This window comes from Lampris incognitus, chromosome 1 (genome assembly GCF_029633865.1).
Source record: "Lampris incognitus isolate fLamInc1 chromosome 1, fLamInc1.hap2, whole genome shotgun sequence".
NCBI lineage: Eukaryota > Metazoa > Chordata > Actinopteri > Lampriformes > Lampridae > Lampris > Lampris incognitus.
In genome coordinates, this window is record NC_079211.1 from 107,370,766 (window position 1) to 107,394,855 (window position 24,090).

Consider the following 24,090-nt stretch of genomic DNA (forward strand, 5'->3'; position numbering starts at 1 on the left):
GACATAATGTGCCCCATGCTGATGACTATGCAGACACTATTCCCTGGTCCGGCCCGAACCCGCTTGAGACCGACACCACATCGGATCTTGGAAATGTACTATTGGCTAAACCAGGGAGCAACACCTGTTCTACCCCCACTGTGTCAAACCCTGAGGTCTGGACAGACGTTGTCCGGGGTAAAAGAAGAGTCAGAGACAACAAGCAGTCACCAGAGGTTTGGCTGGAGAACAAGTTTATTATTTTGGATGAGCTGCCTGTCAGTGAGCACAATGGTAATGCCACAACTACCATTAGCACCGCTAGCTAAGAAGCTAACACCAAGACCCATGCAGCCAAGGCTGATGATACAGCTAAGCCCTTGAGCAGCATCTCTAAATGGCACCCAGAGATAAACAGCAGATCAATAGCCACTAAAGGTAATGTCACATCATCAAAAAAGACAGCATCACAATAGAACATGCACCAGACATCCAAAAAAGAAGTTAAACGAGCTAGACAAGACATCAAACCAAAGACAGCTCTGCTGGTAGGTAACCATATAATAAGAGATGTCAAAAGCAAAGTTTTGAAAACTGTCTACCCAACGCTACGGTTAGTGACATGGTCCAAACACTGCCACAAAGTGTTATTCGACTATCCGGGCACGGACACACTTATTGTGCATGTTGGAACAAAGGACACTCGTCTTGGAATGACACGTGGCTCAGAGCTGTTAAAAAGAGACTTCATACACCTAACGGACATTACACAACAAGTCCCAGCTCAGATATTTGTGTCAGGTCCAATCCCCATTTTAGGGAAAGGAACGTTTCAGCCGCTTGCTGGCATTAAATGCCGGGCTTTCCTCCGCATGCACTGTTCAAAAACTGAGCCCAATTGAAAGCTTCAATCTGTCCTGGGAGCAACGAAACCGTTTCAGACTGGATGGGGGTCATTTTAACAGAGTGGGGGTGCACATGCTTACTGCCAAACTAACCTATGGCCTCCAGCACACCACTGCTGGTATTTGGAAAGGGTCAGGAAAATCTGGGAAAAGTAGCGCAATCTTTTCTATCCCAGGAAAACATGGACAACACCATGGATCATTCCCAGCCCCCACCACCACCTCTCAGAGATATCTCACACAAGCTAAGGATGCAGATAAAAGCGATTGACAAGATATTATGTTCCCAAAAGTTCCTGCTTATCCAAACAAACCAAGGACAATCTCCCTGCGGTCAGCATAACAGGGCAAACTGACAACTAGGACCGACCAGGTCCGTACCCCCACCTCAATTCATGTCTCCCTCGGCATACTGGGTATGGACCCACTGCTACTGATACAGCCTACCCCAGAAAGCGAGGAGCAACCCCAAGGTCTGCAATTCCTGTTTTGACCAGCTTCAGGAAGAACAAAGTTTGCCCAAATCGCAGAGCTACTTTATCTAATCTGACTCCAGTTGTACGCAAGCAGCCATAGCCTGTTGCAAAAAATTGCACAGATTAACTCTTAAAACACTAAATTTAGTGTTACTAATCATCCGGTCTTTGACTGGAAAAACATTTTTAATTTATCATCAAGCACAATCTCAACTTCACGGTTTTGTTTTATTTTTTTCAATTTTCCCCCTTTTTTCTTCCCGATTATATCTGGCCAATTACCCTGCTCTTTTTTGAGCCGTCCCAGATTGCTGCTCCACCCCCTCTGTCGATCCGGGGGGCGCCCCGACCGACCAGAGGAGGCGCTAGTGCAGCGACCAGGACAAATACCCACATTCAACTTCCCACCCGCAGACACGGCCAATTGTGTCTGTAGGGATGCCCGACCAAGCCAGAGGTAACAAGGGGATTCGACCTGGCGATTCCATGTTGGTAGGCAACGGAATAGACCGCCACGCTACTCGGACGCCCTCAATTTTATGTTTTTAATTGAAACTCGGTTAGACCAACATAACAGCACAACAGTTCTTACTGAGTCAACCCCTGCCAAATTCAGTTTTGTGAGCAAAACCAGAATGCATAATAAATGGAATATGTGGCTCTTCAGTTGAATTCCTCTTTTCAAGTTATATTTCTAAATATCTATAGGTAACCTAAATACAATGCAAACTTTTTTGATGACCTAACTGAACTGCTGTCTATAATCTGTATTGACTTTGACTGTGTAGTAATTGCTGGTGATTTAAACATCCATGCTGACAACCCCCAGGACAGAGGAACTAAAGAACTGTGTTGTGTTCTTGATAACTATGGACTGACTCAGCACATGATGGAGTCCACACAACATGGGGCACACTCTGGACTTAATTATCTCTAAGGGCCTGAACATTTCCAAGGCTGTGGTGACTGATGTCGCCGATCATTCCTGTATTTTTTTGAGAGGACTATCTCCGTGCACACAAATGCTCAAACAGAGGTAATCACAAAACAGCATACCACTGAAAGCATCAGTGAAATATTTATTCAGGCTTTCTCTTCCACACCCCTCCTCTCTCGGGTCTCAGCCAATGAGCTTGTAGATAATTTCAATTCTAAAATTACAGATGATATCAATGCCAATGCACCCACTAAGGTGAAGGTGGTCTCTGTTTAAGAAAAGATCTCAATGGAGATGTGCCACACTGGTCAGAATAGAAAAAAAGAGGATCTCTGGTAAGAAAAGATCCCCATGGAGATGTGCCACGCTGGTCAAAATAGAAAAAAGAGGGTTGTAAAGCTGAACGCAGGTGGCGAAAACAAATCCTACTCTTCATTATGGAATCTATAAAGATAGACTGCACATTTATAATCTGGAACTGAGAAATGCAAGGCAGTCCTACTTCTCTGACATCATTGCCAAAAACAATAATAATGTACGTGCCTTGTTTGCTACTGCTGACAGGCTAACAAACCCTTCTGTAGCAGTAGCCTCTGAATTTCTATCCATTAGGGCCTGCAATGAATTTGCCTCTTTCTTCAATGACAAAATCCAGAAAATTAGACAGGCAGTCAGTGCCTCCCTCCTAGGTACAGGGCATGTGTTGTCCCTGTGTCCACCTAAATTCAATTCAAATAGCATGGCACAATTTGATCCCATCAACCATAAAAACTTGGACGACATTATACAACATCTGAAATCCTGCTTCTGCTGCCTTGACATTCTTCCAACAGTCTTTTTCAAAAATGTTTCTAATTGTATGTCCTCAGATCTTCTACAAAGTCAACACATCGCTTCTCTAAGGTCTCTTCCCACAGGCCCGGGAAACTGCAGTCATCAAGCCACTCTTAAAAAAGAATAATCTAGACACTTCACTAATTTACAATTATAAGCCCATATCAAACCTCATATTTCCAAGTAAAATCATTGAAAACGCTGCTTTCTAGCAGCTTAAACGAAAGTTTTGATGTCTTCCAGTCAGGAACTCGACCACACCACAGCACTGAGACTGCTCTTGTTAAGTTCTTTAATGACATCCACTTAAACACAGACAGTGGGAGAATCTCGGTCCTGGTATTATTGGATCTCAGTGCTGCATTTGACACAGTCGACTACAAAATATTACTAGATTGATTGAAAAACTGGGCGGGTCTTTCTAGCACAGCACTAAACTGGAATGAATTCTATATAAAGGACAGGAACTACTTTGTGTCTATAGGTAAATTACAATCTGAGTATACAAAAATGACCTGTAGAAGCCTCCATTCTGGGGCCACTTCTGTTTAACATCTATATGCCCCCACTAGTCCAGATTATGAAAAACAACAAAATGCTACCATAATTATGCAGACGACACACAGATTTACATAACCATATCACCACGGGACGACTATAATCCAGTACAAGCACCGAGTAAAAGCACTGAGCAGTCAACGACTGGATGTCTCAGAATTTTCTTCAGTTAAACAAAGATAAAACTGAAGTAATGTCTTTGGAGCCAAGGAAGAACGATTAAAAGTCAGCGTTCAGCTACAATCAGTAATCTTAAAAACCATGAACCAAGCCAGAAATCTTGGGTTAGTCATGGACTCAGACCTGAATTTAGATAGCCACATTAAAACAATTATAAAGTCAGCCTACTATCGCCTGAAGAATATATCAAGAATTTAAGGATTTATGTCTCAGCAGGATTTGGAAAAACTTGTCGATCCATTCATCCTCACCCAGTCGACTCGACTACTGTCTTCACAGGTCTTTCTAAAAAAATCAATCAAACAGCTGCAGCTGATTCAGAACGCTGCTGCTCGAGTCTTTAGTAAGACCAAAAAAGTGGATCACATCCCTCTAGTTCTGAGGTTGCTACACTGGCTTCCTGCCTGTCAAAGAACTGATTTTAAAATTCTGTTCTTCACTTATAAAGCACTGAAGGGTTTAGGGCCAAAATACATTTCTGATCTACTGCTACACCATGAACCCTCCAGACTGCTCAGATCATCTGGGACAGGTCTGCTTTCTGTCCCCAGAGTCAAAACTAAACATACAGAGAGGCAGCTTTCAGTGTTTATGCACCACAAACCTGGAACAAACTTCTGGAAAACTGCAGGTCTGCTGCAATTCTCGGTTCTTTTAAATCAAGGTTGAAGACCTGCCTGTTTGCCGCTGCCTTTTATTAAATAAAACTTGAAGATTTTGATTATCATCTTACACTGCATTGAAACTTTTACTCTTTTTATGTTTTTAAATGTCTTTTTATTGTCTTATGTTGCTTTTCTTAATACCTTTTATGTTTTATCTAAAGCACTTTGAATTGTCTTGATGCTGAAATGTGCTATACAAATAAATGTGCCTTGCCTTTAGCACAAACCCAATGCACCCCAAAACCCAGGTAACACCACCCCCAGTCAGGCATGCTGACAGCATTATGCTATGGGGTTGTTTTTGAACAGGAGGCACTGGAAGGCTTGTTATCACCAAGGGCAAGATGGATAGAGTCAAATACAAGCAATTCCTTGAGGAGAATCTAAGTCAGAAAGAGAGTCTGCATTTAGAGCAGAGATTTGTGTTCCAACAGGACATTGACTTAGAAGGATGGAAAGACAAAAATGAAAAGTTATGTACAAAGCTCATACACGGCAATCAAAGATGTACTATATAAGGTCTATATGTGCTTTATCCCCCCCCCTTTTCTCCCCAATTGTACTTGGCCAATTACCCCACTCTTCCGAGCCGTCCCGGTTGCTGCTCCACCCCCTCTGCCGGTCCGGAGAGGGCTGCAGACTACCGCGTCTCCTCCGATACATGTGGCTTCACCAGCCGCTTCTTTTCACTGACAGTGAGGAGTTTCACCAGAGGGACGTAGCACACGGGAGGATCACGCTATTCCCCCCCAGTTCCTCCTCCCCCCAACAGGCGCTCTGACCAACCAGATGAGGTGCTAGTGCAGCGATCAGGACACATACCCACATCCGGCTTCCCTCCTGCAGACACGGCCAATTGTGTCTGTAGAGATGCCCGACCAAGCCGGAGGTAACACGGGGATTCGAACCAGAGATCCCTGTGTTGGTAGGCAACGGAATAGACTACTATGCTACCCGGACGCTATATGTGCTTTTTTTACAAGACAAGTTCAAGTCTCGCATTTTTGAAACCTGAACAATCTTGATAACCCTGTTTTTTCCCTGTTAAAGGCTCTTTTTTTAGGGAGTTGTTTCTTATCCGATGCGAGGGTCTCAGGACAGGATGTTGTATTGCATTAAAGTCCCCTGAGGCAAATTTGTGATATTGGGCTATACAAATAAAATTGACTTGACTTAACCCTTCCAAGAACTGGGATCAGTATATTAAAGTCCATAGCAAAGATAGTTAGGAAAAAGCTGCGGACTCCAAACTCAACAAAATGCAGAGAGATTATCTTATATGTAAAAGAGAGTAATCTGTTTGGGAATATTTGGTAAATAACTGGTAACTGGATACTTGGTAAATTAAGTGTCTTCCTCTTGGGCTACAGCTTAAATTAATGATGGAATATCAGGATTCACATTAACCTAGCTTATGTCATTTGCAATGCTGGGTATTAACCTACCACGGTGAAGTACGACGTGATCAATCATGTTGTTTTTGTTCTTGGTCTGGTAGTGGCAAAGAGGGCAATCCAGGTCCTTCTCAGGTATAGGTTCAGACTGGCATTTTGAATGACTTGTGTCTATGTGCAGGTCCAAGGTTTTCCTAAGAAGGGTAGGAGAAATGCCAATGACAGAGCACGTGTTACTTGGTAAAGGTAAAACAAGGATTTGAGACACATCCTTGAGCGGCCTTACTACTAACTGGAGCATTTTTGTCATGGTGCTGTGGTCAGTGAGAAACAAATTCAGGTCAGCCATTCAAAAGTGTCAACCTAACTACTGATATCTATCTACCCAACTACCAACATTTTTTATTGTTTTTTCTTATTTCTATACTTCTTGGTTGTTCTATGGTTTTGTGTGAAACACTGGAAGGTGGTATACAAATATCATTATTATTATTATTATTATTATAAATGTAGAGGATTTCTGTAAGCCAGTATTTCTCGACCTTATCCTCGGGGAACCCCAGTACTGTTGGCTTTCTATTCGGCCAGGGAGTTGTTCCAGTCATTCCAGCCTTCAATCAGGGAGGCTTTAGACCTGGAACAACAGGTGAATGTAATAAAATACCTTGGAGAATAGAAAACCAGCAATATTGGTGGTACCCGAAGACCTGACTGAGAACCACGGAGTCAGAGGTTGAGAAAAAAGCAAACTCTTGCAGGCTCCCAAACTATGATGGGCATAACCAAAACGGACGAGGATGACATCCTGGCTTTCACGCATCAAAAGCTTGATGCTTGGCACCCATTCAAACCCCTAAAATGTTTCCAGAATTTAAGAGTTCAGTGAGAAAATACACACACACACACACACACAAAAAACAAACATACAACTGTTTTAACAAACAAGATTATATACAGTATGAAAGAAATACAGGGTTGCCACAGACCATTCAAGGGCTGCTATCTTACCTTAGACCCGTGAAAAAGGAGCAGTCCTTACAGTTCAGCAGCTTCTTCCCGTGTCGTTTCCAGTAGTGTCTTTTTACCAGAGATTTGTGCTCAGTAGAGAAGTTGCAGAACTCACAGTGAAACAGACAGTCTTCAGGTGGCTGTGTGTCTTGCTGGGCTGCTGGGGCCAAGGTGCTGGGCTGCACATCGACAGGCTCAGAGTACACAGGCTCTGTTGGGCAAAGACAAAGCATAACCTCTTACTCGTAAGTACAAAAGTCAACATGAATCATTTCACAATATGTGCGGATAGAGATTTATCAAAATTAACGAGGCAAACTTGCTTCGGACAGTTTTTTTAGATTTGTCCTGAGGTTCAGTCGAGCAGTCGTCTTCCTGGAGATGTGATGGATAAGGGGCCTCCTCGTCCGTCTGTGTGTTGCTCTCCTCATTATGGTCATCTGTTTCAGCAGAAGCTACGCTGTCTTCTTGCCAATTAGCTGTAATTGTTTTGTGGAATATGACATTCTCAAAAGTTAAAATACATTTTACTCGGGGCAAAATTAACATTTCGGTTCATAGAAATGACAGACGTTAAAAATGTCAAAGATTTCTCAGTCACATTCACCAGACTGTTAAAATGTATTGCAGAAAATGTCCTCTGAACTGGAGCTGACTAAGTGGGCAACAGAAAAGAATGGTTTACCGGTAACAGCCAGGGGTTTAACAACATTACAGTAGTAGCTGTAATTCCCCCATCTTTTTGGGTAATTTCTCGGTCACATAGAGAGTAACACATAGGGTACTACTCTGCAAGACTTGGGGGATGCATGATGACCACAAGTGCCTACATGTCTTCAAATCTAACAGGTCACTAGTTTCCTCTCTTTCTAGGGTTTGTACAATAGAAAAGACATTGAAGACTGGTTAGATGTCATGGTTGCAGGTGGTGGAGGCCAGAATACCATACTTCTAAAATTTAGGTTGAATGGGCCAAATCATAATATATTTTCCACCAGGATCAAACGGAAATCAGAAAGAAAAAACTGCACAAAGCAGGAATTATACCGCATAAGGTCAACAACTTTCAGTGAAATTGATTTGAAAAATTTTTCAGACATCTTGAGAAAAAATTACAAATGTAAACGTCAATAAAATAAGAAAATCTAAAGTTGGGCATGTGGAGTAACAATTTCCTGGATTAACAGACATTTACTAAAATTCTATATAATGTGATATGTTGTGGAAAGTTTGCTCACCTCTGTGTTTTTTCAATAAATGGCTCGTCAAAAGACCCAGGATGGTGGTCTGATAAGAACACAGCTCACAGCGGAAAGGTTTGACAAATTCAGGACAGTGTCTGATGTACTTATGGAGGCTAGATGAGATGATAGTAGAAACATCATATCAGATATAATCACAACAGGATCATCAATGACACAGAACATTTTGATTATACTGTACAGCCACTAAGTGCTACTAAGTGCCCCATACAATCCCAAATTTTCCAAACAAGTACCTCAAAGAACCCCAAATTATCCACATACATACTCCAAACAATCCAAAACTACTCCAACAAACCTCATCCAAACTAAGACTGCCAAAATTGGACAAAAATTACATTCGATTATTCCTTCTAAAAAAACATGTGGGTTTGAACCCATTCGAATATGTTGTAGTGACCAGGGGAGGCAGTCACTCTGACTGCGCTGGGGGAGCGCAGGGACTCATGGGACTGTTAATATTTCAGTAGATTGTGTTATATTTTTGCGTGTTTGGGTGTTCTGTTCATGTTGGGGTATGTTGTTGTTTTGGGGTTTGACTCGGACTGGGTAGAGGACTGTTACTGACTGACTTGACCTTAGGACTGTGACTTAGACTGATGTCGCCAGTTGTGACATCGGGGGGGACCCGTTACGTTGTTGGTGCCAGTTCTGGCCATTGTATGAATAAAAGAGCACTCCTGGGGTTGTGCGGTGTCTGGGGCACAGGAGCTGTGATTAAAAAGAGATCTCTGCCTCTTGACTAATTTTTCCACGCCGGCTTGTCACAATATTTTTGCGCATTATGTCCAAGAGGGCAAACCAATAGAACAACAGACATAACTACTTGTATAGGTATATTTATTTCAACGTAAACATGTCTTTATATGTTATACCCGCGCTGCCCCGTCCATCCAACCCCCGTCCCTGTCCCCTATTTTCATTTCAAGGAGTTGGCAACCCTAGTTCCAATAGTGTTTCGTTTCCAGCTGGTTAATAATAAATTTACTTATTATTATGTTACTATTAATACTAATAATAAATACAAATATTTTTTTTATTAATTATGTACCATTATGAAGTTATTTTTTTAAATTACATTTGTAATTTTTACTATACCAAATTAAAACCGTGCTCAGCACGGTGCAGCAAAATTGTTCGGGTGGGCGGGCTTTAGATATGGGATTCACTGATTGGTTTCACATTGAGGTCAATTTTGTGACTCCGCATCCGGTCTATTCACGTCCTCTTCCATAGAGAAGCTAAATAGAAATGCCTGAAGTTGTGTCATGGTCATTGGAGGATACCATTGCGTTAATTGACATCTGGTCAGACAAAAACATCCAAGTTGGAAGGAGTTGGAAGGAGCAAAGAGAAATGAGAAAGTGTTCCAACTGGTAGCCGAGTAGCTGCTGATCCACTGCGTCACTTGCTGTCCTCGCTAGATACGTCCTTGGCAGCCCGACAAATGGAAACGGAAGCGGTCACTGTTCCCAGGAGTCCGTAGCAGCACAGAACAGAACGAAGCAGCCCTGGTAACCGTTCGGCCCTATCGTGGAAAAATGCCTATAAACTGTTTCAGTCACTTTGTCAAAATGGTGGATCAGAACATGAACAGCTACTGCTTCACACCGATGTCCAGTGGTTATCCCGAGGGAAGACGTTACAGCAGGATACAGCAGTAAGGGAATTTCTGTTGGAGCGCACACATCCCCTTGTGGCTATGTTCGACGACGCTGATTAGGTAGCCCGGCTGGGATACCTCTCCGATATTTTCAGCAAACTCAACCAGCTGAATCTCTCTCTTCAAGGTAAAGACACACATGTTCTTAGCTTGTATAACAAAGTATGTGGATTCTTGGAGAAGATCAAGCTCTGGCAGAGCAAATGTGAAGATGGGGATACAAGTTGTTTCCTGCAGATGGATACATACACTACCGTTCAAAAGTTTGGGATCACCCAAACAATTTTGTGTTTTCCATGAAAAGTCACACTTATTCACCACCATATGTTGTGAAATGAATAGAAAATAGAGTCAAGACATTGACAAGGTTAGAAATAATGATTTGTATTTGAAATAAGATTTTTTTTACATCAAACTTTGCTTTCGTCAAAGAATCCTCCATTTGCAGCAATTACAGCATTGCAGACCTTTGGCATTCTAGCTGTTAATTTGTTGAGGTAATCTGGAGAAATTGCACCCCACGCTTCCAGAAGCAGCTCCCACAAGTTGGATTGGTTGGATGGGCACTTCTTTGAGCAGATTGAGTTTCTGGAGCATCACATTTGTGGGGTCAATTAAATGCTCAAAATGGCCAGAAAAAGAGAACTTTCATCTGAAACTCGACAGTCTATTCTTGTTCTTAGAAATGAAGGCTATTCCATGCGAGAAATTGCTAAGAAATTGAAGATTTCCTACACCGGTGTGTACTACTCCCTTCAGAGGACAGCACAAACAGGCTCTAACCAGAGTAGAAAAAGAAGTGGGAGGCCGCGTTGCACAACTGAGCAAGAAGATAAGTACATTAGAGTCTCTAGTTTGAGAAACAGACGCCTCACAGGTCCCCAACTGGCATCTTCATTAAATAGTACCTGTTAGAGCCTGTTTGTGCTGTCCTCTGAAGGGAGTAGTACACACCGGTGTAGGAAATCTTCAATTTCTTAGCAATTTCTCGCATGGAATAGCCTTCATTTCTAAGAACAAGAATAGACTGTCGAGTTTCAGATGAAAGTTCTCTTTTTCTGGCCATTTTGAGCATTTAATTGACCCCACAAATGTGATGCTCCAGAAACTCAATCTGCTCAAAGAAGTGCCCATCCAACCAATCCAACTTGTGGGAGCTGCTTCAGGAAGCGTGGGGTGCAATTTCTCCAGATTACCTCAACAAATTAACAGCTAGAATGCCAAAGGTCTGCAATGCTGTAATTGCTGCAAATGGAGGATTCTTTGACGAAAGCAAAGTTTGATGTAAAAAAAATCTTATTTCAAATACAAATCATTATTTCTAACCTTGTCAATGTCTTGACTCTATTTTCTATTCATTTCACAACATATGGTGGTGAATAAGTGTGACTTTTCATGGAAAACACGAAATTGTTTGGGTGATCCCAAACTTTTGAACGGTAGTGTACATTGCCACTGCTGAATGTGACAGAGCTACAATTGTGAAAATAGTACACACACATTTACCCAAGCTCAAGAATGAGTTCAACTCCTACTTCCCTGATATTGTCAGCAAGTCTTCCAAACTGGACTGGGTGCGTAATCCATTTGTGATGGACATTAACAGCAGCATTCCCGACAGACTGCAAGAAAATCTCATAGATGTGTCCTCAGATAGGACCCTGAAGATGAGTTACTCAAGCACACCACTGATACAGTTCTGGTGTGCTGTGGAAAAGGAGTATCCTGAATTGGGGAAACATGCCCTGAATTAACTGTTGCCCTTTGGATCCACATATCTGTTTGAGGTGACATTCTCTGCCCACACCCACATCAAAATTAAACACAGGAACAGGCTCAACTTGGAGAATAACCTGGTCACAGCTGTTGCAACAATCTCCCCCAGACTCATAAAACTGATGAGTGAGAAACAGGCTCAAGTGTCCCATTGAGTGTCACATTAATTGGTGTGTTTGAGCCTTACTTTTTTAAAGTCTATAAACAATGGCTATTATAAGTAATATGATTGAATATGATTAAAGTGTCACATTAATTGGGGAGATTGAGCCTATTTTTTATAAAAAGGTATAATTAAATTAATGATCTTTAGACTAAATAAAATACTATATATATACATATATATACATATATAAATTATATACATTAATGATATATCCTGGTGATCACCACAATTGATTGCGTAGTAGTGGGTACTTTAGGTTGGCTTGAAATGCTTTGGGGGTACAGTACTCAAAAAATTTTGGGAACCACTGTGTTATTTGATAGCCTAACTTTTATACAGATTAGGTAATATTCATACTGGCTTAAATAAACAATTGATAATATTTTTCCATCTTTGCTGAGCAAGAGTTTTCTGACCAAAATCCAAAGTATTTCCAAACAGGGCCTTTTTTTTTCTTTTGGATTTTTCCCCCTTTTTCTCCCCAAAATTGTATCCAGCCAATTATCTCACTCTTCCAAGCCGCTGGTCGCTGCTCCACCCCCTCTGCCGATCCAGGGAGGGCTGCAGAGTACCTCCTCCAATACATGTGGCGTCACCAGCCGCTTATTTTCACCTGACAGTGAGGAGTTTCGCCCAGTTCCCCCTCCCCCCTGAACAAGCGCCCTGACCAACCAGAGGAGGCGCTAGTACAGTGACCAGAGAAAATACCCACATCCTGCTTCCCACCCGCAGACATGGCCAATTGTGTCTGTAGGGATGCCCAACAAAGCCGGGGGTAACTCGGGGGGATTTGAACCGGCGAGCCCTGTGTTGGTATGCAACAGAATAGACCGCTACGCTACCCGGACGCCCCCAAACAGGGCTTTTTAGATTGTTTGGAGTGAAACTCACTCTCTGCGCTGAGTTGGGTTGTGAACTCTCTGCCATCTTTACCACACGGTTCTTCTTCATTTTCAACCAATGAAAGCAACGTTGTGTGACTCCTATCCGTCATGCAGCGTATTCAGTGCAAGCGGCCACGCTCTCCAGAATTCGCGAAGCAGACATCCGCAGTAGTGCTGCTCTTTTTCCTTCTTCCCACAAACAAATATTAATTTTCACACTTAAACATTTGGTTTTTTTTTTGGTTTTTTTTTTTTTTACAATTCAGTTATATATTCGAATTTGGAATATTCATTGACAGCCCTAATCTAAACACATCCTTAACAACCCCAAACAAACCAAAACTATTCCAAACTATCCAAGCACATGCGCCTACTACCCTAAACAACCATAAACTATCCAGACAATTACCCCAAATGACCTCATTCTCACTGCATTCTATGGGAATGATTACAGGGGGGCTGCATAAAAACTGGTAATCAGCAGTGATGTAAAAAAAAAAAAAATCACCTAAAGTACAACACGTAAATGATTACATCATTCATCAATCATTACAGTAAGTCATTTCAGTAAGTAGTATGGGGTTGTTTGGTGTCTTATGGGGTTGTTAGGTATATATTTGAATAGTTTGTGGTAGTTTGTATCACTTTGGGGTATGTGCTTTGGACAACTGGGGTTTGTGTTTAGATAGTTTGTGGTTGTTTAGGGTATCTGCTTGTGGTAGTCTGGAGTATTTGGGGAATTGTTTGGAGTCGTTTGGGTAGATGTTTAGGTGTTGTTCTGAGTAGTTTGGGTTTGTTTGGGGTAGTTTGGGGGAATCCGTATCACCCATTTTGTATGCAATGGTGTACTAAAATAGCCCTCTACTTAATTTCTCACTGAAAGGATTAAAGTTATATACAAGTATTGTTACCAATGACAAACAATCTAGTTACGCCAAAAGATACTGTAAAAAAAATACTAATTAAGGTTTTAATATTTAAAAAGTGAGGGTCTAATACCAACTATCATATAATTATTTTGCACAGTATCTGCATACTAACTCCCTCTCTAGATTTATAACTGGTGTGTACCATATCTATTTTGCTACATTTCCCTTGCATTATTTTATAGTATATAAGAATCTGGTTCTCATTCTGTTAGTAATTACATGCTTCCTTTGTAATTGCATTTCAAATCCTAGACAAAAATGAAATGGACAATAAAGATTTGAACTAAACACAAAGTCCTCTTACTTGTGGTCTACAGATGAGGTGGACGAGGTACCCAGTTGCTCCAAAACAGCCATAGCAGCATGGCTGCGTTCGTGAACACGCAGGCCTATCAATGACTTAAATGTTCGTCCACATTGCTGGCAAGTCTGACCCCTGGCTCCTTTTGACTTCCAACTCCATTTGGGCCTCTGGACTGTCAACTCCTCCGTCTCAGGGATTCTGGGAGGTGACGATGGAGGACTTGTTGCCAGAATGAATGTCTCTACTTTTCTCACATTCCAACGGGCCAGTTCATGTACAGTCTCTAACTCCGGCAATTTGTCTCCTGTTTTGCACTGAGAACAAAGAAGCATTTCAAAATGGGTTATTTCCGAATTCTACAGTTGCTCAAATATAAGGTAAAAAAGTAATGATGTAAAATGCTTAAATGGGTTGGCTACTTACTTCAAAAGGCTCAGCTGAAGGCTGTTTTACACTGACATTGGGAGCCCTCTTTGTCATGTTTGCCTTCTTTTTATACAGCTCTCGATGGTCATCCAAATGACAGCCCAGCTGTCTGATACTCTTAAAAGTATCGCTGCAGTGGGCACACTTGTAGACTTTTGAGCCCTTCATTAAAGGGCTAGAACGCATGGAAAAGTCCATTCCAGGATCTGTGCTGTGAACACGGATGTAGTGGGCACTAAGCAGATCAGGCGACTTAAACAATAAGTGGGTGCACTTTGTGCATTTCACTGCTGCAGTTCCCTTATAAGAATCAGTTCCTGGCAGATTGCCGACTTCTTTGTTGTGGTACTTCACAGATTGTCCCTCTACAGACGTAGCAGTAGAGTACGAGTTGAATGCAACACTTCCATGAGTCTCCTTATAGAGGGATGCTAGGTCGTCTCGCATCACCAGTGTGTCTGACCGGCAACCCTCGAGGGTATCCTCTGGGTTCTGGGTAACAGTATCATCTTGTGGTGATGGTTGTGGCTTCTTAATATTCTTGTACATTGGTACATAATAGGTTAGGAAGGCAGCCTTTCCATGTGTTCGAGTATAATGCCTTGCAAAATATGATCTTATGTAAGTGGAATAAGAACACAGGACACACTTGTACAGATATTCCTGAGTCTCCGTTTTAGATGCATTTTTGTGGTAAATGCGCAAATGGCGTCTCATCCCAATTTTGGTGTTACAAATGTATTTGCAAAGACTGCATTTCATGGTAGCAGATTTTTTGTTTGTAACATTGTAGGTATATTGTAGTATTGAACTTTGAGAGCTTTGCAACCTAGACAGGAGTTTTTTATTAATTATAGCTGGATGTTTAGCGGCAGGCTTCAACATTTTTGAAATTAACTTGCTATGGTCCTTCTCATAGTGCATTTTTAATTTTTTCAGCGACGTTTTGATGACTGAACATTTTTTACACATGTAACCACCGAATCTGAATTTATTCCTAGGGTCACCTCCACTAGCATACTTTCCCATGTTGGGTAACTCTGCTTTCGTTGTTTGAAGTTTATCTGCCCTAGATTTGTACTTGGGGTGCATCATTTGGCAGTGAGTAAGAATTCCTTGTCTGCTATTATTCACATACGTACAGCATGGACACTTGTAAACCTGCTGGTAGCTCCCGTATTCACCCACGTGGGACTCATCTTTCTCTTCAGAATCTATATCTTCAAAGTCTGGGTGTTTTCTTCTATAGTGAGTGCGGAGACCCCGATGGCTTGTGAAACACAGATGGCAGAAATGGCACTTGTACCACTTGGTAGAGGCCATTTCTTGTTCTGAAGGATCAGATAGTGTTTCAAATTCAATGGGCACCTGGTAAGTCTCAAATGATGGAGGCATTTCAGAATGACCTTCTGTATCTTGATCTGACTTGCTTACATTCATCTCCTTAAAATTGATGTCATCCATGTCTGAGCCATCTTCCTTGACAGACCAAGGGTGAACAGCACGGTAGTGGCTTATGATGGCTTGCGATGAGTCACCTTTGAAGGGACAAGCCCGGCAAGGAAACGTTTCGCTTTCAACTTTTCCAGATTGCTGAATGGGGGAAATGACAGGAGGCCCATTAGTTTCATTCATGTTAATCAACTTAAGCTTCTTCTTCTTTTTAGAGGCGGCTTTGGGACCAATGTATAACCGTGCAGATATGTGCTCAAGGCTAATTCCACGTCTTGCATGCTTTTCCTGACAATGCTGATGAACTCTTGTTGCTTTCTTGTGGGAAAACACACACCATTCACAGTGATAGCCAGCTTTCAAAACACCATCATTAAAAGCCATTTGTAAAACATCCATGATTGTGTCATTTGTGAGGTGGATTTTTCGTAAATGCCTTTTCATTAGATACAGATGTGGGGTTGAGTACAAGCATTTGGGACACTGCAAAGACCTGAGTTTTGCAGTTTTCTTTGCGGATGAAAATGACACTGAAATTAACTTTCTTGGACTACATGTTTGTGTAGTTTCACTTCCTCCCTCCCCATGAGTCATGGGCTTGGCTTCTTGATTGGCAGTTTCCAGACCGGATTTCTTTATTTGTTCACGAACCATACAAGAATACTCAAGGACATACTTGGCTTCAGCCTTAAAACCACTATGTCTTTTGCGTTGATGGTCGAGAACCCTTATCATTGACTTATGTGAGAAGTTGCATAAGGGGCAGAATAACATGCATTCATAATCTTTGCCTACAAGAGGAAGAGGAAGACTAGGAGAAAATCTGGACGAGTTTGTTGGCTGAGATATTGATTTTTTAATTTGGTCAACAAGCTCTGCAGTGTACCTTAAAATCTTAACTGCTGTCGCTTTGTGGTCAGGATGTCTGATGGTTTGATGCTTCAATACTCCTTGTGTGGAGGTGTGTCCAAAGTTGCACTTTTCACAGAAGTATAGGTTTTCTGCCCGTCCATACGCCCCAGAGTTTTGTACCTGACAATCTGTTGATGCTTGGTCTTTACGATCAGGCTTTATTTTCTCAGATGAATGAGAATTTGTCTCTGCAGTGCTTTCAGCTTTCCATTTCTGTACCTCACATGAATGCCAAAAGACCTTTGAAATCGTTGTCTTTTTACCATGTTTTGCAGGCTGATGACCCACAACACTTCTGATATTGTGACTGGAATAGCTGCAAAACCGGCAGTAAAACACCTTCGGTTGTGAGGTCAAGAGAGAGGAATCATCCATTCTGAGGGACAACTTGTCATTAGCGCAGCTAAGAGACAATTTTCGAGTGTGACTTATAAGGTGTATTTTTCGTAAATGCCTTCTCAGAAGATAAAGATGCGGAGTTGTATACAAACATTTGGGGCAATGAATTCGTGTCGTCTTCTTTTGGGCTGAAAGTGACACTGATATGGCGTTTCTAGAATTGTGTGTTTGCACCATTTCATTTCCTTCTTGCCCAGAACGCACTGGCTCAGTTGCTTGATGGGCAGTTGTTGTTTTCAGACGAGATTTCTGAATTTCTTCATGAACCATAGCAGAGTACTCGAGGATATACTTGGTTTCGATCTTAACACCAGGATGGCGTTTATGCTGATGGCTCATAACTCTTGTCATTAACTTCTGTGCAAAGTTGCATAAGGGGCAGAAAAGCACTTCCTCATCACCTTCATTTACCAGAGGAAGGGGAAGACCAGTAGAAAAAAAGGATGTATATGTTGCTTGAGATTTTGATTTTTTAATTTGGCCACGAATGTCTTCAGTATACCTCAAAACCTTTTTATTTGTTGTTACATGGTCAGGGTGCCTAATGCATTGATGTTTCATTACTCCTAGAATGGAGGGATGTCCAAAGTTGCACTTTTCACAGAAGAACAGGTTTTCTGCCCGTCTGTATGCCCCGAAGCTGTGTACCCGAGGGTCCACTGACTCCTGTTCTTTATGATCAGGCTTTCCTTTCTTAGGTGATGGAGAATTTAGTTCTACGCTACTTTCAGCTTTCTTTTTCTGTACCTCAAGTGAATACTCAAAGGTCTTTGTAACTGTTGTATTTTTACCATGTTTTGCACCTTGATGACCCACAACACTTCTAACATTGTGATTAGAATAGCTGCAGAACTGACAGTAAAACACCTCTGGTTGCAAAGATGTGGGGGGAGCATCGACAGTTTCATGGGACGATTTCTCATTGGTATGGTTCGAAGACAATTTTCCAGTAGATTTTTTTGCTTTGCTTTGAACCTGCTTCGAGACATATATTGCCATGGCACTTCTCTTCAGAATTCCATGCTGGGTCTTTTGATGGTTAAAAATCCCACCAATTGTTGTATCAGTGTAGTTACAGAACTGACAAAAAAATGGGCCATCTACATCTTCAGGCTCAGCACCTGATAAATTGAGAGAACTGTAGCCCGACTTCACTTCCTTGTCATTCTTAGATCCTAGAAGACTTCCAGCAACCTCAGATTTTGTCTTGGTATTCACTGTGGTCAACGAAATCCTCTTTTTTGAAGACAATTGAGATTGGTCTGTTGATTTCATTGAGGAATCAGAGATGGGCTTGTGCTGAGTTGCTGATTTATTGATGATCGTTTCTGTGCTCAGAGACTCTGAAATTCTTTCAGTTGACACTGATGATTTGATATCTGACACAACAAAAGCTTCTTGTTTGATTTTTTTAATTGTTTGCACTTCTTTTGGGTGGGTTTTTTGGTAGTGTACTAGCATTGCAACCGCAGACTTGTGACTGAAAGTGCAATTTTTACATTGATACAAATCCACTTCCATTCTTGATTGCAAGGGTGTGTTTTGGCTTCCCTTGCTTGGTGTTGAGGTTTTCTTCACAGAGATTCTGTCCAAACATAGACTCGACGATTTTTCAGTTGAAATGGGTTGAGATGATTCCTCTTGTCCTGTGTTTGCGGAGTACCTGTAGTACATCAGCAAATTATTCACCGTATGTGTTGGGTGTTCCTCACTGTAATGCTCATTCAACTCTTTGAATAAAATAGTGGTGAATGGACAGACAAAGCATTTGAAAATCAAATGAAATTCATGGGGTTGCATAGCGAACACATTTGGGGCCTCTGGGTGGTTTTCCTTGTAGTGCCTCTCAAGGCTCGATGCAGCATCAAATTCGACTGGACATTCCAGGCAACGTAATGTAGCACTCCGATTGTTTGGATCCTGAATGTACTCATTGTTACACCTGACATAGGGGTGGACCTTCTCATAATGGTTTAACATATTGTGGACACCTGTGTCACTGTAACTACAGTGTTTACATTGGTAAACATGTGAGTTGTCTGTATTCCTACTCACTAGGTGAGCTTTGTTGGTCAGTTCCATTCCCCGAGTCCCTTTCTCTTCCTCATCTTCGCTAACTTCAAACATAAAACCAGACCTTCCCGAGGACTTGTTTTGGTTCACTGTACTTCCTTGGAGTCCCATTTGTACCCTATTGCTCTTCAATTTTTTAGCAGAGGGTTCTACCCAGATGTCCTCATTGACTGTTTTGTTGACTTTGGTTGATCTATTTAATTGACCACTATACATGGGAAATTTAAGAGATAAGGAGTCATCCAGTAATTCTTGCTCAGTGCACAAAAGGTTTGCACATCCACTGCTTGAGAGATCCGTCCTGGGATTTGGTGTGACTTGACAGACTCCCTCAGATTCTACGTCAGAGCCTGGCAGAGAGTGATGCAAAACAAGTTTTGTTTTCTCTGTACATGGCACCCCTCCACAGTCAGGAGATTCAGTCTGTGCAGGGGACTCAGATTTGGATGATGCTGTGAAGTACGTTGGGACTGTTGCAGATTGCTTTACATAGGATTTTAACTCCCTCGAAGAGTCAGCAATACAGTTGGTTTTTGAGGTAGATTTGGAAGGAGGGGAAGTCATTTTTGCATTTGCTGCTTGGGGTGGTAGCTTTTCTTTCCGAGGGTTGTTTTGTGACACATTGACACTGGGGGACTGATAACCAGCATTTATGAGGGCAGAGTCCACATCGAGGCCATGTACCATGCTGAGGTGTTCGAAGAGGAAGCGCTTGGATCTGAAGATCAGGACACAGTGGCTACATTGGAAGGACTGAACTGGTGACTGTTGGGGTGAAAGTTGATTGAAGTTCATGGATTGGCTTGAATCTGAATGAAAAAAGGAAAAGAATTGGAGAATTTTATATTTGTAGGCCTTTTCCATTTCTTGAACTCATCTGCTAATGCCTTTTGCCTCGAACTAAACTCAAACTAATTTACTAGGCCAGTATTGCCAATTCCAAGACATTTCCACCTATGAAAGAATAGGGTCTAAGGAGAACTCCCCTCCCTGAGGCACACTAATTCTGATTTTATCACACATTAAACTAATAAGTCCAGAATGTGTTTTTGTAGGGTCAAATAAAACTTACCACCCAAAATAATCCAAAAGTACCGAAAACAACGAAAAGCATCCCAAAACATGCCGGTACAGATACCCCAAACAACCCCAAAGTAACCAAAACACCCCAGTACAGATACCCCCCAAAAATCCCAAAAGTACCCCAAAACAACAAAGTACAGACACCCCCCCAAAAAAAACTACCCAAAACATGCCAGTACAGATACCAAAAACAACCAAAAACTACACAAAACAACCTAAAAGTACTCAAGACATGTCAGTGCAGATACCCAAAACAGCTCAAAAGTACCCCAAAACTACACAAAAGCCAGTAGATACACAAAACTATCCAAAACAACCCAAAACTACACAAAACTACCAAAAACATGCCAGTACAGATACCCAAAACAACCCAAAAGTACCCCCAAACTACACAAAACGGACCCTTTAGTCAACTGGTTAATGTAGTCACCCGTGGTGCAGGAGACCCAGGTTTACGTCCCGGCTGTGGCAGCGGTTCCCGGCTACCCCCTCAAATTCACTACATTGGTGTCAAAAGTGCGATGGTGAGATCGTGAGGCCATCAGAAGTGAGTGCGCCCAGAGGTGTGATAGAGCCGGTATGCTGAAGCGTGGGGGTGCGCTTCCCGAAGGAGGGGGATAGTGTAACAACCGCGGATGAACAGACTCGCTAGCCATTTGGCTAACGGGTCGGACCCTTAAGTCGACTGGTTAATGTAGTCATACATGTTGCAGGAGACCCGGGTTGGCTGTGGTGGCAGTTCCCGGCTGCCTCCCGAATTCACTACAATATAATGCACGCTCTGTTAAAAAAAACTAATTGAAAATATAAAGCACTGTAGTTAAAACCGTCTGAGAGAAAGAGGTAAAAGTCTGTCGCTTTCTCTTCATTTTCCCTTTTTAAGTGTACAACAGGAGGATCACGCTATTCCCCCCAGTTCCCCCCCCCCTCGAACAGGCACCCCGACCAACCAGAGCAGGCGCTAGTGCAGCGATCAGGACACATACCCATATCCGGCTCCCCACCCGCAGACACGGCCAATTGTGTCTGTAGGGACGCCCTACCAAGCCGGAGGTAACACAGGGATTCAAACTGGTGACCCCTGTGTTGGTAGGCAACGAAATAGACCACTACACTACCTGGGCACACCAGACTGTCTTTTCTTTGTGGAGCTGGAGAATAAATATGATATTTTTGATCTGCATGACTTTCCACCTCTTTTAGCTGAGGAGCCCCGGTCCCGGTCTCACAGCCCACTGTCACATCCGGTCCCTCCATCAGCCAAATCCGAGCACTCCTCCCACGTCAGGGCTCGCCGATCCACACCACAGTTCACACCAGCGCCGAGGAGAGCTCCTGCCCCCCCTCTCTGTCCATCCTTCTCCAACCCCCCCCCCCCGTCATCACGGGTGAAGTTTTCCCCACCATCTACTCGCCCTCCGACCACGCCTATCATTGCTGACTCGATTGTGAGAAACAAAGAGAAAATCAGCGGTAACTTTCTGTTTTCCTGGCACTAAGGTGAATGACATCATGGAGAACATCCCCAGCATCTTAGCTGCTCATCCACTCGCCCGTCTTGTCAATCTGCATAATGATTTGGCCAAATTTTATGTCAGATGCTCTTCCTGACACAACCACTAACCCCATGGATGCGGGCACAGGTAAAGCCGAGTAAAGATAAAGAGCTTTACTCTTCTGAATGTCCTCCAGATATTTGGGACCACAACAAACCTCTTGACAATATATGTATGTTACCCTGTACTAGATAAAACGCTTCCTGGCAGCCTTGGCAGACAAATTTCACTTCTTGAGATCCAAGAAGCCATAAAATCCATGCAAAATCGCAAGTCCCCTGGGCCTGATGGATATACAGTGGAATTTTATAAAATATTTTCTCACTTAATCTGCCCTAAATTACAAAGCATGTACAATGAATAATTTTTGAATGGTTGGGTGCCAGAAACACTATATCAAGCTTGAATGAATAATTAATTTATTTTGAACATGTAAACAAGCAGGATATAACATATGTGGCATACCAAGCCATAGTTAGGTTATTTTTCCAAGATTTATGTTATTTCCATGTTTAACTTGTATTTGTTTTCATATATCCATGTTCGGGCAGTGGTTATATTTCTCTGATGGATATTTGTATTATTGAGTATCAGAATTTAGTTGTGATGTCTAACTCCGGCCAGCAGAGGGCAGCGTCGCTTGTGCAGTGTGCAGTGAAGTCTCGCGTGAGTACGTGATAAGAAAACGAGATTCTCACACAGCAAGTTGCAGAGACTGTGACGACTGTTGATATATAATAAATGTTATTTCTGTTGTTTGCAGGTAAGATAGTGGAGTTAGAAATGTGTAGTGTGAAGTAGGAATATGTTTGGCGATAGAATATGACGCCGGGTGAACCTAATATTGTTTTGTTATCAACGCAACATGTTCGGCTAACGTAATGTAGCTAACGGTGGCTAGCCGGTTCAGTTAGCTTAGCTGGCCTAGATACAGTAACCATGGAGCGAGCGCAAGGTCGGGGATGAGAACAATGAGCCCGTAGCAAGGAGCCCGCGCTGCTCACATAGATACAGTTTAGATACTTGTAACATGATTGATTGGTGGTATTATTTGAGAAACGAAGTGTTATTGAGTGTACATGATTGAAGAAGACGTTAAGAGATTTAAGACATGATTTCTTATTGTATTTTGGTACAAGTTCATAATGTACTGTATGTGAATTGATTAGAAAACGAGATTCTGACACAGCAAGTTGCAAAGAGATTGTGTGGCGACGGTTGATATATAATAAATGTTATTTCTGTTGTTTGCAGAAAGAAAATAAAACAAACAATCTTCATTTAAATGTGTAGCGACAGTTCGAGACGAACACATCATTCTGCACCACGCTACATATTTTGGTAGCAGAGGATGGTTGATTCAGCCCACGGCCGTTGCAGAGAAGACAAGAAGGACCATGGAGGAAGTAAGGGACGACATAAGCAGGATGCTGCTGACGCTGGAGAAGACGGAGCTCATTTCTCTGTGTGAGCATCTACAATGTAACGCACCAATCGAGGGGTTTGCCAGCAGAGCCAGACGCGCCCTCATCAGGTTGGTTGAGGCCACGGTAGATGAAATCGAGGCGGAAGAAGCGTCCAAAGAGTCACGTCAGCAGCGGTTAGAGCTTATACTGTCTTACCTGGCCTCCCTGAAGCCGTCAGAGAATGGAACTGAGGCTGAGACTGAAGTTCAGCAAACAAGTGAATTAGAGAACTTGAGAATGCAGTATAAGAAGTTGCAGCAGAAGATGGAACAGGAAATCAGGGAATTGGAGGAAAAGCTGAAGAGGAGAACACAAGCAAAAGGGGACGCCACGACTGTCACCGTGACTGCAAAGGAAGAGGACACAAGGACTGCCACCACAGCACCGACGGTGGGCTATAGTTATATGAAAGTAATTGAGTTTTATCTATGTTGATCTTGTATCCTGACAATTGACCATATTGTTCAAATGATTGCATCAATGTAGGTAAAGAATACGTTGGTTGCCCTAGATAGATCAAAATGTCATCCACGTATCAGGCCAATGTATGCTCTGTGCCTTTAATAATATTTCCCCTGATATCTTCACTTTGTCTGATGTATTGAGCTAGTGGTTCCAAATATAATGCGAAGAGTAGGGGTGACCATGCGCAGCCCTGCCTCGAACCCCTTTCTAGGGTAAAATTATTTGATAAATATCCATTAATTTTAATCCCAGCAGTGGGATTGTCATATAGCGCCTGTATAGTTTTAATAATTGTGTCATGGAAACCAAATCTGTGTAGAACTTTGTAAAGAAAATTC

General features: G+C 42.2%; 1 protein-coding gene across 1 annotated transcript in view; it reads right to left on the reverse strand.

Annotated features, from left to right (window-relative positions):
• Positions 1 to 24,090, reverse strand: part of LOC130111578 (zinc finger protein 462-like) — a 56,177-nt gene that overhangs the window by 11,247 nt on the left and 20,840 nt on the right. Inside the window, exons 2-9 of the mRNA XM_056278810.1 lie at positions 19,802 to 19,991; positions 17,314 to 19,375; positions 14,344 to 16,923; positions 13,921 to 14,234; positions 8,175 to 8,293; positions 7,260 to 7,415; positions 6,937 to 7,147; positions 5,980 to 6,122 (exon numbers count right to left, since the gene is read on the reverse strand). Coding sequence (XP_056134785.1) covers positions 5,980 to 6,122; positions 6,937 to 7,147; positions 7,260 to 7,415; positions 8,175 to 8,293; positions 13,921 to 14,234; positions 14,344 to 16,923; positions 17,314 to 19,375; positions 19,802 to 19,991 — 5,775 coding nt within the window. The remainder of the gene's footprint in view (positions 1 to 5,979; positions 6,123 to 6,936; positions 7,148 to 7,259; positions 7,416 to 8,174; positions 8,294 to 13,920; positions 14,235 to 14,343; positions 16,924 to 17,313; positions 19,376 to 19,801; positions 19,992 to 24,090) is intronic.